The 14,874-nt window shown below is 45.1% G+C and overlaps 1 protein-coding gene across 2 annotated transcripts in view; it reads right to left on the bottom strand.

Annotated features, from left to right (window-relative positions):
• LOC126176717 (uncharacterized) overlaps positions 1 to 14,475 on the bottom strand; it is a 188,196-nt gene extending 173,721 nt beyond the window's left edge. For both annotated transcript variants that reach the window (XM_049923884.1, XM_049923885.1), the window contains exon 1: positions 14,357 to 14,475. In XM_049923884.1, coding sequence (XP_049779841.1) covers positions 14,357 to 14,453 — 97 coding nt within the window. In that variant the 5' untranslated portion in view covers positions 14,454 to 14,475. The remainder of the gene's footprint in view (positions 1 to 14,356) is intronic.
• Between the last annotated feature and the right edge of the window lie 399 nt (positions 14,476 to 14,874).

The raw sequence follows: 14,874 nt of genomic DNA, 5'->3' as shown, positions 1-14,874 counted from the left end.
CCCCAGAGCCAGAATGCGGACCCCAAAGTACTCCACCAGGACATGAAACACTCTCCTGCTTCGATGGGCTCGAGCTCCGTCTTGCATCAACCACATCTTGTGGAAACCAGGGTAACTTTGGATAATGGGGGATGAAATCATTTTCAAAAACCTTCACGTACCGTTCGGTAGTCACCGTGCCATCAAAGAATATCGCATCGATTATTTCGTGACTGGACATTGCACACCATACAGTAACCCACTGAGGCCGAAGAGACTTCTCGATCACGGAATGCGGATTTTCAGTTCCCAAAATGCGCCAGTTTTGCTTATTGACGAATCCATTAAAATGAAAATATGCTTCGTGGCTAAACTAAACTATGCATGCTCATACTAATTCCCATCATGACCCGTGACCAACCGTGCAGTTTGAGCGTCCTAACGCAAACCGCTCAGAAAGTATGACGATTTTATTCCATATGGTTCAATAATTGTCACCCTTAGGAGCAACAATTCCCCCTAGATCACTGACAGATTGCAACCAAACTTGGCACACGTATGACTTGCTGTCTAAACGGAAGCACGGTAGAGGTAATAACCACCTTCCTCTAAAAAAAGCTGTAACGCACCGCTTGCAAGTATCGAGGCTACATTAATCCATTATTTGAGAATGAGAGCACTCATCGGCTTGCAACAAACCTTACACATGATTCAACGGATCTTATTCGCTCTGTTATGCTTAAGGTCAAAGACTGAACACATTAACTCATTTGTGATCAAAAGTTTGAAGATGTTTCACTCGGAAGGGGTAGAGGGCCGGGGGTCGATTCATTAAGCACTGCGGGTTTCCTGCTACTTACTATACTGAACAGCAAAAGGAACTGGTACACCTGCCTAACACCGGTAGGGCTTTCCGCGAACACGCAGAAGTACCGCAACACGACGTGGCATGGACTCTACTGATGCCTGAAGTAGTGCTGGAGGGAACTGACACTATGAAAGCTGCGGAGCTGTCCACAAATCCGTAAGAATACGAGGGGATGGAAATCTCTTCTGAACAGCACGTTGCGAGGCATCCCAGATGCGCTCAATAATGTTTATGTCTGGGGAGCTTGGTGACCAGCGGGAGTGTTTAAACTCAGAAGAGTGTTCCTGGAGCCACTCTGCATCAATTCTGGATGTGAGGGGTGTCGCATTGTCCTGCTGGAATTGCCCAAGTCCGTCGGAATACACAATGGATTTGAATGGATGCAGGTGATGACACAGGATGCTTTCGTACGTGTCACCTGTCAGAGTCGTATCCAGACGTATCAGGGGTCCCATATCACTCCAACTGCACACGGCGCATACCATTAGAGAGCCTCCACCAGCTTGTACAGTCCCCTGCTAACATGCAGGGTCTATGGATTCATGAGGTTGTCTCCATACCCGCATACTTCCATCAGCTCGATACAATTTGAAAGGAGACTCGTCCGACCGGGCAACATGTTTCCAGTAATCAACAGTCCAATGTCGGTGTTGACGGGCCCAGGCGAGGTGTAAAGCTTTGTGTCGTGCAGTCTTCAAGGGTACACGAGTGGGCCTTCGGCTCCGAAAGCCCATATCGATGATGTTTCGTTGAATCGTTCGTGCGCTTACACTTGTTAATGGCCCAGCACTGAAATCTGCAACAATTTGCGGAAGGGTTCCACTTCTGTCACGTTGTAGGGTTTTCTTCAGTCGTCGCTGGTCCCGTTCTTCCAGGTTCTTTTTCGGCCGCAGCGATGTCGGAGATTTGATGTTTTACGGGATTCCTGATCTTCACGGTACACTAGTGAAATGGCCATACGGAAAAATCCACACTTCATTGCTACCTCGGAGATGCTGTGTCCCATTGCTCGTGCGTTCAAACTCATTTAAATCTTGATAACCTGCCGTTGTAGCAGCAGTAACCGATCTAACAGCTGTGCGAGACACTTGTTGTCTTGTACAGACGTTGCCGACCGCAGCACCGTATTCTCCTTGTTTACATATCATTGTATTTGAATACCCATGTCTATACCAGTTTCTTTGGCGCTGTAGGCTTAAAAACCACCTACATCCCATAAACTTAACATCAGGATAGGGGATCACGAAGGATATGAAGTGAAGGAATTCTGCCTCCTTCGAAGTAAAATAAAGATGACGGGCGAAGCAAGGAGGACATAATAAGCAGGCTGGCACAGGCAAACAGAGCATTGCTGGTCAGTGCTAGTATCAAAACATGGGCATTATTTTGAGGAAGAATTTCTGCTAATATACGTTTGAAGGACAGCGTTGTATGGAAGCGAATCATGCATTGTGGGAAAATGGGTGAAGAAGAGAACCGAAGCGTTTGAAATGTGGTGCTGTAGGAAACTAAGTGGCCCAATAAGGTAAGGAATCAGAGGAAAACGCTGACAGCAAGAGGGAACAGGACAGTAGCAGACGTGTTAGGACATCAGGGAATGGACGTGGTACATGGGGTAGCAGTAGAGGGTAAACGCTGTAACGGAAGACAGAAGTTGGAATATATCCAACAAATTATTGAGGACGTTGAAAGCGAGGTCTGCTCTGGGTTGGCGCTGGAGAGGAATAGGTGATGGATTGAATCAGACCAGTCAGAAGAGTGATGATGGAAAAGGAAACGTAGCCAGTGCCGGTTCAAATTTTGTATCCAAAATGAGGACTGGAAATGTGTACTTTGAATACGTCGTGTCTGTTCTTTCGGACATGTCCAAGAGAAAATCAAATGAGCGTATGGCATTGTGGGCCGGGAGTCACCCATTCAGGGAAGTTCGGCCGTCGAGGGCAATTACTTGTTGCAATCGACGCCACATTGGGCGACTTCCGGAGATGGGGATGAAATGATGATGAGAACAACACAAGACCCAGTCCCTGAGCGGAGAAAATCTCCTGCCCCAGCCGAGAATCGAACCCGGGCTCTTTGGTGTGTCATTCCGCCTTACTGACCACTCAGCTAACGGGGGCGGAAGTCCAAGAGAACAGACACTGCACACATATAATCAAGGCAAAAGGATGCACACTCGGGTCGAACTATTACGGGAATCGGCGAAATGACGCGAATAATGAGACTAATGAGCGAGGAGCACTACAGTTGTAATGTGTGGATAAGTCGATACTTGGACGGGAGGCGTGTTAGGGTAGTCCTTGCAGCTGCGATGACCACTGTGTCCAGATGGCTTAGTAGTCAGAGCATCTGCCTAATAAGCAGGTGACCCTGGTTCGAATCCTGCTCCGGCATAAATTTTCAACTTTCCCCACTGATTTAATTCAGTGCCCACTCTCAGCCTATGTATGTAGTTCCTTAGTATCTTAACGTGTCCTTTATTTCGTCGCGTCTGATGTGGTATGTTGTTTCCGCTCAGACACCGCCGTATGCACGGGGCACAGAACCTGCCCGCGGCACATCAGAGTCGGCGGGGTTGCCTGCGCGGCAGGCGTATGCCGGGAGACGACAGCACAGCTCCGGTCCGGTGTAGGCGACTGCTTTGCTACTCCGTTCGCGTGGGCGGTATCAGAGCTTTGCTCAGCGTCCTGACGCCAGTCGTGTTTCTAGGGGGCGGAAGGTACGGTGACAGGAAGCGAAGTGGAGAGGCAACTGGAAGGTCAGAGGGTCTACTTGCGCGTCCGAAGTCCTGCCAACCAGTACGAAGCTCGCCTTCTGCCTTTCCGCTGCCGCCGCTCGCTCACCACATTCATCGTTCAGCGAATGGACTTCTCCGAAGTGTAGCTTAACTTGCGCAGGACATCAATCCAAAATGAGTACTACGCAAATACTGTGTGTAGCAGTGACGGTCTTCAGAAGGAAGGCACTACATTACTAAAAAATGGTTCAAATGGCTCTGAGCACTATGGGACTTAACGGCTGTGGTCATCAGTCCCCTAGAACTTAGAACTACTTAAACCTAACTAACCTAAGGACATCACACACATCCATGCCCGAGGCGGTATTCGAACCTGCGACCGTAGCAGTCGCACGGTTCCGGACTGCGCGTCTAGAACCGCGAGACCACCGCGGCCGGCTCACTACATTACTACGTAATAAATACACGATTGGCCATTAAAATTGCTACACCACGAAGATGACGTGCTACAGACGCGAAATTCAACCGACAGGAAGAAGATGCTGTGATATGCAAATGATTAGCTTTTCAGAGATTCACACAAGGTTGGCGCCGGTGGCGACGCCTACAACGTGCTGACACGAGGAAAGATTCCAACCGATTTCTCATACACAAACAGCAGCTGACCGGCGTTGCCTGGTGAAACGTTGTTGTGATGCCTCGTGTAAGGAGGAGAAATGCGTACCATCACGTTTCCGACTTCGATAAAGGTCGGATTGTAGCCTGTCGCGATTGCGGTTTATCGTATCGCGACATTGCTGCTCGTGATGGTCGAGATCTAATGACTGTTAGCAGAATATGGAATCGGCGGGGTTCAGGAGTGTAATACGGATTGCCGTGCTGGATCTCAACGGCCTCGTATCACTAGTAGTCGAGATGACAGGCATCTTATCCGCATGACTGTAACGGATCGTGCAGCCACGTCTCGACACCGTAGTCAACAGATGGGGACGTTTGCAAGACAACAACCATTTGCACGAACAGTTCGACGACGTTTGCAGCAGCATGGATTATCAGCTCGGAGACCACGGCTGCGGTTACCCTTGACGCTGCATCACAGACAGGAGTGCCTGCGATGGTGTAGTCAACGACAAACCTGGGTGCACGAATGGTGAAACGTCGTTTTTTCGGATGAATCCAGGTTCTGTTTACAGCGTCATGATGGTCGCATCCTTGTTAGGCGACATCGCGGTGAACGCACATTGGAAGCGTGTATTCGTCATCGTCATACTGGTGTATCACCCAACGTGATGGTATTGGGCGCCATTGGTTACACGTCTCGGTCACCTCTTGTTCGCAATGACGGCGCTTTGAACAGTGGACGCTACATTTCAGATTTGTTACGACCCGTGGCTCTACCCTTCTTTTGATCCCTGCGAAACCCTACATTTCAGCAGGATAATGCACGACCGAATGTTGCAGGTCCTGTACGGGCCTTTCTGGATACAGAAAATGTTCGACTGCTGCCTTGGCCAGCTCATTCTCCAAATCTCTCACCAATTGAAAACGTCTGGTGAATGGTGGTCGAGCAACTGGCTCGTCACAATACGCCAGTCACTACTCTTGATGAACTGTGGTATCGTGTTGCAGCTGCATGAGCAGCTGTTCCTATACACGCCATCCAAGCTCTGTTTGACTCAATGCCCAGGCGTATCAATGCCGTTATTACGGCGAGAGGTGGTTGTTCTGGGTACTGATTTCTCAGGATCTATGCACCCAAATTGCGTGAAGATGTAATCACATGTCAGTTCTAGTATAATATATGTGTCCAATGAATACCCGTTTATGATCTGCATTTTTTCTTGGTGTAGCAATTTTAATGGCCAGTAGCGTTTTACGAATATTTACACAGACGTGATATACTGTTTTTGCGTACTTAGTACGGAAGACAAATTACAAGTATTTTCCTGTAAAGACGAGATCACTCTCGCGGTCCATACTGTACCACGTGAGACCACGCTGTATTGTTATCTACGGCGTTAAAAGTTTAAATGCTGTGGAGGCACCAATCTCATAACCGGTCGGTAATTCACCCCTGTGCGACGGCTCCAGAATCAGAGGCAGCCGCTTCAAATCTTGGTGATAGAAGAAATTATCAACGCCGATTATTAGCCATTAACGGGATTAGAAGTTTTGGTACATACCGGACATGCCGTCATTGTCCTGCATTAAATTTCAAACCATGGTACAGTGTCTCATGGCGTGAGAGGGTGTGGCGGTCTCTACGTCTTGCAGATAATGACTTCAAACACAGCAGTACTCCTGGTACTCGCTGAAAGGAGTAGGCTATGAGCCGGAACGGGATTTCGCCCTCTCGTTTCTCTCAATATCAGAAACATGGCTCTACACTGTGTACACAGCCTGAAGAGCCACCGGAGACATCTATTAGCATCGAATATAAATTTAAGTACTAGAAAATATTTTATGATCTTCGTACATCCATAGTTAAACTGAATGATGGTGGGACATCAGCTGGTATAATTTTTCTAGTACTTAGCCACACACAATTGATGTCATCAAAGTGTAGGGGCTGAAGATTGCGTTGACGCAACGTCGAAACTAGTAGCCATATAAATATGAAATCTTAAGTACATCTGGAGGAGTTTAATTTTTAACATAAAACGTATTTTATGACGGTGTTTGCCAGGAGTGCAGCCTTTTATGAAAGAAAACGTTGACATGACACGGTGTAGACAGGAAGAGAATAAAAGCTTTTCAAATGTTATGCTGCATATGAATGCAGAAGATTAGACATGTCAAAAAAATGGCTCTGAGCACTATGGGACTCAACTGCTGAGGTCATTAGTCCCCTAGAACTTAGAACTAGTTAAACCTAACTAACCTAAGGACATAACAAACATCCATGCCCGAGGCAGGATTCGAACCTGCGACCGTAGCGGTCTTGCGGTTCCAGACTGCAGCGCCTTTAACCACACGGCCACTTCGGCCGGCATTAGACATGTCGACCGGATAATTATGAAGGGGTGCTAACTGAACTGGGGAGAAAATAAGTGTACGCCACAATGTGACTAAAATAAGGGATCGGTTGATAGAATACATCCCGAGAGCCGAGAGGGAGAGATAGATAAATAGATAGATAGATAGATAGAGAGAGAGAGAGAGAGAGAGAGAGAGAGAGAGAGAGAGTACGTGCGTGCGTAGCGTGGGACATTGTACAGAGACACCAACGCTTGACTACGCTAAGCAGGTAGAAATGTACGGTGGCTGCAGTTATGAGCCATAAATGAAGAGGTTTGCACAGGAAAGCTACATTAACTAGTCTTCAGACTGAAGAGCAATCAACACTTAATAGGTGCACTTATGACAGTTCCAGAACGAAATTTCTCATTTGCGCGAAAAAGGAAACCTTTCCAATTCGATGGCTGAACTTAGTTGGCGAGGAGACCCACTCAATAATGACATACGATTTCCTTGTCTTTTCCTTCTTTTGCGGTAGTGTACAATGGTAGAGCGAAACCACAATACGTTACTACAACTTACAAAAGTGTCCATACGTTTTACGTAGGCAGTCTGCTTATTTTATGTCTGGGCCTTAGGGTTCACTGTAATATCTGCATATTCTTACATAACTTCAAAGACACAGGGTAGAAGTTCGAGAGTAAGGCAGATACGGTGGTGCTTAACATCAACACCAACTAGACTAAGGAGTTAAGAGTTAGCACAAAGTTCGGGGATGAGCTCAGAGTTGTTGGAAAGACAGTGGAAGAAGTAAACTCAGTTGTCGCCGTTGGGACGATAGCAACAAAAGGAGGTGATGTCAGTTTAAGACGGTATAAATTAGCACAGAAAAGTAATAGAGAAGTCATAAACTTGCAAAATACAGGAAAGCGGAAACATCTCTAGTAGTATGGTTTTGAAGCTCTCAGTGGCTGGGAGATGTGGTCAATCATCGAACGTATTGCTTACAAATACAGAGCTATCGTTAACTTCTGCGAATCTGTAAATGTCAGATTGACAGAGAAAGACTACTTAGCAAACAGGGACCGTATAAAAAAAGTGGACAGAAAATGGAAGAAATAAGGACATGCATTAAGAAAACCAGGTGGCATTCGTGTGGGCGAAGTGTTGGACTGGCGCGAAACATGCAGGCGAACACGTAGAAGATCCAGATCGGAAATGTGTAACAATCGTTGTACCGCACCTACGCTACTATTGGGAACCCAGAGATCTCTCATTACTTCCTGAACAAGAAAAAGGAAAGAAAAGAAGCCGTAAATTATCGAAATTATTTGCCAACTTATCTGTAAAAAAGTAGTTTAATGGTAAAGAAACGTTCATTTCTGATTGCGCCAAAACTGCCTGAACGATTGAATGGAAGAATGGAAGGGTCGTTAACTGGAAGCTCACACTCTATCTACGTTTACAGACCAATATCCTCAACATCGGTTTGTTGCAGGATTCTCGAACATATTCTCGGTTCGAATATAATGAATTTCCTTGAAACAGAGAAGTTGCTGTCCATGCATCAGCACGGCTTTAGAAAGCATCGCTCCTGCGAAACGCAACTCGCCCTTTTTTCACATGATATCTTGCGAACCATGGATGAAGGGTATCAGACGGATGCCATATTCCTTGACTTCCGGAAAGCGTTTGACTCGATGCCCCACTGCAGACTCCTAACTAAGGTACGAGCATATAGGATTGGTTCCCAAATATGTGAGTGGCTCGAAGACTTCTTAAGTAATAGAACCCAATACGTTGTCCTCGATAGTGAGTGTTCATCAGAGGTGAGGGTATCATCTGGAGTGCTCCAGAGAAGTGTGGTAGGTCCGCTGTTGTTTTCTATCTACATAAATTATCTTTTGGATAGGGTGGATAGCAATGTGCGGCTGTTTGCTGATGATGCTGTGGTGTACGGGAAGGTGTCGTCGTTGAGTGACTGTAGGAGGATACAAGATGACTTGGACAGAATTTGTGATTGGTGTAAAGAATGGCAGCTAACTCTCAATATAGATAAATGTAAATTAATGCAGATGAATAGGAAAAAGAATCCCGTAATATTTGAATACTCCATTAGTAGTGTAGTGCTTGACACAGTCACGCCGATTAAATATTTGGGCGTAACATTGCAGAGCGATATGAAGTGGGACAAGCATGTAATGGCAGTTGTGGGGAAGGCGGATAGTCGTCTTCGGTTCATTGGTAGAATTTTGGGAAGATGTGGATCATCTGTAAAGGAGACCGCTTATAAAACACTAATACGACATATTCTTGAGTACTGCTCGAGCGTTTGGGATCCCTATCAGGTCGGATTGAGGGAGGACATAGAAACAATTAGAGGCGGGATGCTAGATGTGTTACTGGTAGGTTTGATCATCACGTGAGTGTTACGGAAATGCTTCAGGAACTCTGGTGGGGCCGGCCGGTGTGGCCGTGCGGTTCTAGCCGCTTCAGTCTGGAACCGCGTGCCCGCTACGGTCGCAGGTTCGAATCCTGCCTCGGGCATGGATGTGTGTGTTGTCCTTAGGTTAGTTAGGTTTAAGTAGTTCTAAGTTCTAGGGGACTGATGACCAAAGATTTTAAGTCCCATAGTGCTCAGAGCCATTTGAACCATTTTGAACTCGGGTGGGAGTCTCTGGAGGAAAGGAGGCGTTCTTTTCGTGAATCGCTACTGAGGAAATTTAGAGAACCAGCATTTGAGGCTGACTGCAGTACAATTTTTCTGCTGCCAACTTATATTTCGCGGAAAGACCACAAAGATAAGATAAGAGAGATTAGGGCTCGTACAGAGGCATATAGGCAGTCATTTTTCCCTCGTTCTGTTTGGGAGTGGAGCAGGGAGAGAAGATGCTAGTTGTGGTACGAGGTATCCTCCGCCACGCACCGTATGGTGGACTGCGGAGTATGTATGTAGATGTAGATGCAGATGTAAATGTACGTACATACCCACAAGAAACTGTAGGATACGTTCTCACATTAAAATACATCAATGAAGCAAAACACTATGACCAGTGACCACCACCAGAATGAATGCCGCCTGGTCGCCGTGAGGGTACGCGACGTGGTAAGGAAAGTATAGAAGTGGAGCAGAAATGAATGAGGAATCATTCTAGCTGTGATACGGGCCGCAAAAGGGCAAATCCACGGACATAAATGACTTTGACAAAGGCAGGTTTTAATGGCTCGACACATGGAAAGATCTCGAAGCGGCGAACTTGACGGCCGTTCGCGTGCTACTGTCGTGAGATCTGTGGAAAGTTGTTGAAGCATGGCGAGACCACGAGTAGGCGGCAAGGTGTTCCACACTCACGCCTCATCACAAACAGTACAAGCGGCGACCTGTGACAGATGTGACGACGCAGTACAGTGCTGGTACAGGCAGAAGTTGTATGGAGAGCACTGTTCAGAGCACATTGTCGAACATGGGCAGCGCAGCAGGTGATCCCTATGAGTTGCCAAGTTGGCCTGAGGGCATCGTAACCGACGACAGCGGTGGGCACACGATCATGGAGACTGGACAGTGGATCAATGGAAACGTGCCAAATGGTCTGATGAATCAGGTTTCTTACTACAGCAGGCGGTCATTTCCTGACACGTCATCATCCAGGCGCACGGCTGCTCGAAACACGCACCACGCCAGGGAAACTGGCCGATGGGGGCAACATTATGGGGGCATTCATCTGGCCTTCCGTGAGACCTGTGGTACTAATCAAAGGCACCATTACAGCCGTGGGCTATGTGAGCTTTATTGAGTTACTCTCCTTCAATGCTTGATGTATTTCCCTACGATGGTGGCATCTTCCAACAGGATAACTATCAATGTCATGAAGCGACAATCGTGCTACAATGGTTTGAGGAGGATAATGGTGAAATATCGATGTCGTCTTGGCCACAACATTCGCCTAATCTGAACCATATATATATATATGTGTGCGTGTGTGTAGTTAAGGCTCACCAGCCATTTGACTATCGTCTTCTGTGCGGATGCACAGACAGTGCCCGAACTCTTACGGGAATCGGCAAAAAGCCGCGAGTAATGAGTATAATGGGGCAGGGGGCACTATGACTACAGTGCGGGACAATAAGTTGGGAATGTGGGCCTTACGGGAGGCGTGCCAGAGGTAATTCCCTGCAGTCGCACTATCCTCTCTGTGTCCTCGGTGGCTCAGAGGGATAGCCGACACGGTAGCTCAGCGTGTTCTGTCAGAGAGCTGGTTGGCCTCTGTAATAAAAAAAAATTGAATGAAGGGATCAACAACGAAGTTGGACGGATGTCATGTGACGTCCGCAACGACTAAACATAAAAAAAATGTGTAGAGCGTCTGCCATGTAAGTAGGATATCCTGGGTTCGAGTCGCGGTCGGGGCACACATATTCAACTCTTCCCTTTTGATTTATATGAACGCCTGCATGCAGCTAGGGGTATTCATTTCATTTCATTGTAACGTTATGTTTCTTGTTGAATGTCGTGTTATTCGTTGTAAAACTGCGCGTGAAAAGAAGTGTTGAATATTTCTCTTCACTTCTGAACTGAGACCTTTCATTTCACGGTTGCCAGGAAAATTGCCGCGAAGAGCTGCAAAGAATGAATGAACAGCTAGCTGGAAGAAAGGGATAATGTTGCTCTCTCTGATATGAGAAATGCGCGAGGACAGTGCTCGGAAAACGTACTTTCGTTACACCGTAAAACAGTAAAAGAAATGAATGATACTCCACTTTGCATATATTTTGTTTTACTTATTTTCAAACAATATTTACGATTTTTTTGATGTTATTAACTAAATTTCCTTGTTAGCATGCAGCATACTTTTCCTGAAGTTCCGAATCACCATAATATTTCAGTCTAACGTTATGCTTCATCATAATAGCACTATCTGAGTTTGAATGTCAGTTTGTAAAACATGCTTCTCCCGTACTTCCGACGGTAGCGTCAGTTATGAGGAAACTGAAATGGAAAGAGCGAAGAATGACCTCAAGAACCGACTTATGTTGTTTGCTTTACAGTTTTGAAAACTCGGTTTCACGGACAGCAGTTTATTGTGATGAGCATATGAATAGCATCTCTTTACCTGTGTTGTTTTTATTTTTTTATTACTTAATTGAAGTGGTGACCTCTCATGGTAATACCGGGTTTCTTTTTCAGGAGTTTTAACAAATTTCACGGCCAGAATTCGGTTCGTAGATGGAGTTCAGTCCGTTAATAGCGTGAGTTAGCGGGCACCCATCTTCAGGGCCTGTACCGACAATCTACATTGTAAGTAGTGTGTGAGTGTTGCAGGTGCTACGACTGATGACGATGGTAGAGGCATTTCAACTTGAATGTTTGTGAGAGTAGCGCTGACGAAGTTCGAATATTGTCCACACGTTCTGCGGCCGCAGCAGCATCACCGGCAGCATCAACAACAAACAAAAACAGCGATGCTGCGGCTGCCACCACGAACAGCTTCCTCTGAGGGCGCTGCGGTGCGCGTGAATGGATGCATTGATGATCACAGCGCTTCCACAAACATACAATAAGAAATACTATAATTTATCTTCAGGTAACATAGTCAATATTGATAGAAAATGTACGGACTTCTGAAAATATATATGTTAAATAAACATCTAGAGACAGCAACAGTGCATCATAGGTGTCATACATGGGAGATGCTAGAAGACCACTTAACTACAATGGACGGAAATTTGCAATATATCCCAGACTGCAAACTTACCAAAAATGAAACAGCTGAATAAAAACTATGAAGTCATCTATCACTTAGCGTTATAGACCACAATCAAAACGGACTGCCAATAATTTCCTTATTTTTGTTGTACTTTTATTGATGCCTGATGCATAATTATTAACCTTTCCTCCTTTTTTCAGTTTCATTTAACTATCTTTATTTCAATCATTAGAAACAAGATCGACATTTTCTAGTATCTTTCTTTGCGTTTCCAATCACTAAAGTGGCTTGCGCAAAGTAAAATAGTCGGATGCACTATATATCGTAAAGCAGGCTTATTATAATTGATATTCTTCAAATTGATGTTCTAAATTAAATAAAGTTCCTTTTATAATTAATGAAATACATTATCATCAGATATGAACTGTTAGAAGAATAAGAGAGATATCCAGCGGTCACAAATCTTTCATTTGTGCTTAACTGAATTTTTCACGGAATTATTGATCTCCATAGTCTACTAATAATTTAGATCACATCTGTGGAGCTTAGATGAAACAGTAATAACCAACCAAACATGGGCTGTTTGATATCAACGGATTTACTTTAATTATTTTATCAATAAACAAGTTTTTTTCAGTTAGCAGCTGAAAGTTTCAGAAACTTTTGATTATTCATCTTAACATTCTTTGCGCTGTGTGAAACAGGACCATAGCTATTATACTTTTAAATATGTATTAAATAAAGGAAAATATCTGTACGTAAACTGTTCTGTGAGATATCCTGAACAATTTAAAGAATTACTGCGATAATTATATTAATGTTTCCAGGGCACGACAATAAGCTAGTTGCATTCTTAACAGTACAGGTAGTTCTTACTTGATAATGTACTTTTGAAGACAATACGCTCCAACGTTTACTATAACAGTCATTGTTATCAGGACTATCAAGTAAAACAATGACTCAGTTCTGTTCTTAATACAAATGCATCATACTTTGAGCAACAAGTAGGGGCAAAAATGACAACTGAAAAAGCAGAAACTTACCATGTAGAATTACATGAGAGAAAGTGGTATGTCATCATCCCACATAACACTAATTGCTTCCCGTCTAATTTCAAAGTATCTAATGTCGAGATAGTCCTAGAAAATTAAACCATACTGAAAAGGCATACAGTATGACATTCATTCAAAATGTTGATGCGGTAGCAGTTGCTTATATGATAAGCTGTTCATAGATTGTCAAATATGAATGGAACCCAACTATCCCCAGGACTAGAGAACATGCGGAATGCAATGTCGTGAACGCAGTGACTTGGCAATTTTTGTTAGTACTCCACGTCTTAGCTTCAGCACGTTAATCTAGTACTGATAGTTGGAAAACCTCAAGTGCTAAGGTTTTTGTAATCTGGTATTGATTTATACAGATTGCTAGCATGACCACTTTTCTCATAAAATGTATAAATAATCGTTTTATAAATCCAAACGCCATTTTCTGGCTCCAAGATAATGCTCATTTCCGTTCATGATGCGTTTCATATTTTGTATTGAAGGTATCTTCAGTGGATACTACCTTCCTTTGTGTTTTTACGTGTCATTATTACAGATTCTAAATAATTCACACCTTTAATTATACTTGAACAAAATGCTGCTTACAGTTACTCGTCTGTCCTGCAAAATCTGTGTTTACTACGACCACGTGGGAGGAAATGAAGATTTTACAGGGCAGAGCAATTATAAGTAACATTTTATTCGTGTAAAAAGTATGGTAGGAATTGTTTTTAGTCTGGATCACATGTAAAAGCAAAAGTGCATCATTCCAGAAAGGAAAAGAAAGAACCACAAGAATACTTTCACTATAAAAGGTGAAATGTAACTAAAACGTATTTATTGTATTACTGCAAGGAAAAGGCTTTTGAATCTGTGAAATGAAAACTGTATCTTATTTACGAAAGTTGTTAAAGAGGAAACATGATTAAAGAAAGCGAAAAAAGCATTATTAGTGCTGTTGCCTATATCGATAAAAACAAGGTGGGAAAACAACGAAAAATTTTGTCAGAAATAATGAATCGTTTAATAATTTCGAAAGAATGACAGACAGGCACGGGCCTACCTGGATAGGGTGCGGGGATGACAGCCGCGGCAGAGACGGCCGCCAGAAAGGCGAGCATCATCGCAGCTGTGGCTCTGACGGCGGAAGACCTCCTCATGGCTGCTCGGTTGGCGGCGGCGGCGGCGGTAGTGGCTGGCGCACGCGGCAGCGCGCTATTTAAATACCGCGCGCGCTCCCGGCCCGCGCATGCGCGGTGTCTGACTGCCGCCGCGGGTTGGGGGGGGGGGGGGGGACGTCAGCGAGCGCCACGCGCTGTTCTACGCAGAATCAATCTGCGAGCCGGCGCGGCGACAACGGCCGCCCGCGTCATCGCGCTAGAATTATTAGCTCCGTTCCGATAAGAGGGGGGACCGCGGCGTGGGTGCCGGCACTCGAGCGTTAGCGCTCGCCGAACGCTGAGCTGCATTCCTGGAAACGTGATAAAGCTTTGGCGGCCGGAGGTCGGATAAATGGCAGCGAGGAGTCACGGTCCACTGGTCACTGTCAGTAAGCGTGAAGTAATGGGCTCCCACCGTCTT

The sequence above is a fragment of the Schistocerca cancellata genome, chromosome 3 (genome assembly GCF_023864275.1).
Source record: "Schistocerca cancellata isolate TAMUIC-IGC-003103 chromosome 3, iqSchCanc2.1, whole genome shotgun sequence".
Classification (NCBI taxonomy): Eukaryota; Metazoa; Arthropoda; class Insecta; order Orthoptera; family Acrididae; genus Schistocerca; species Schistocerca cancellata.
Note: the sequence above shows the minus strand (reverse complement) of the source record. Positions and strands in the feature narration are given on the sequence as shown.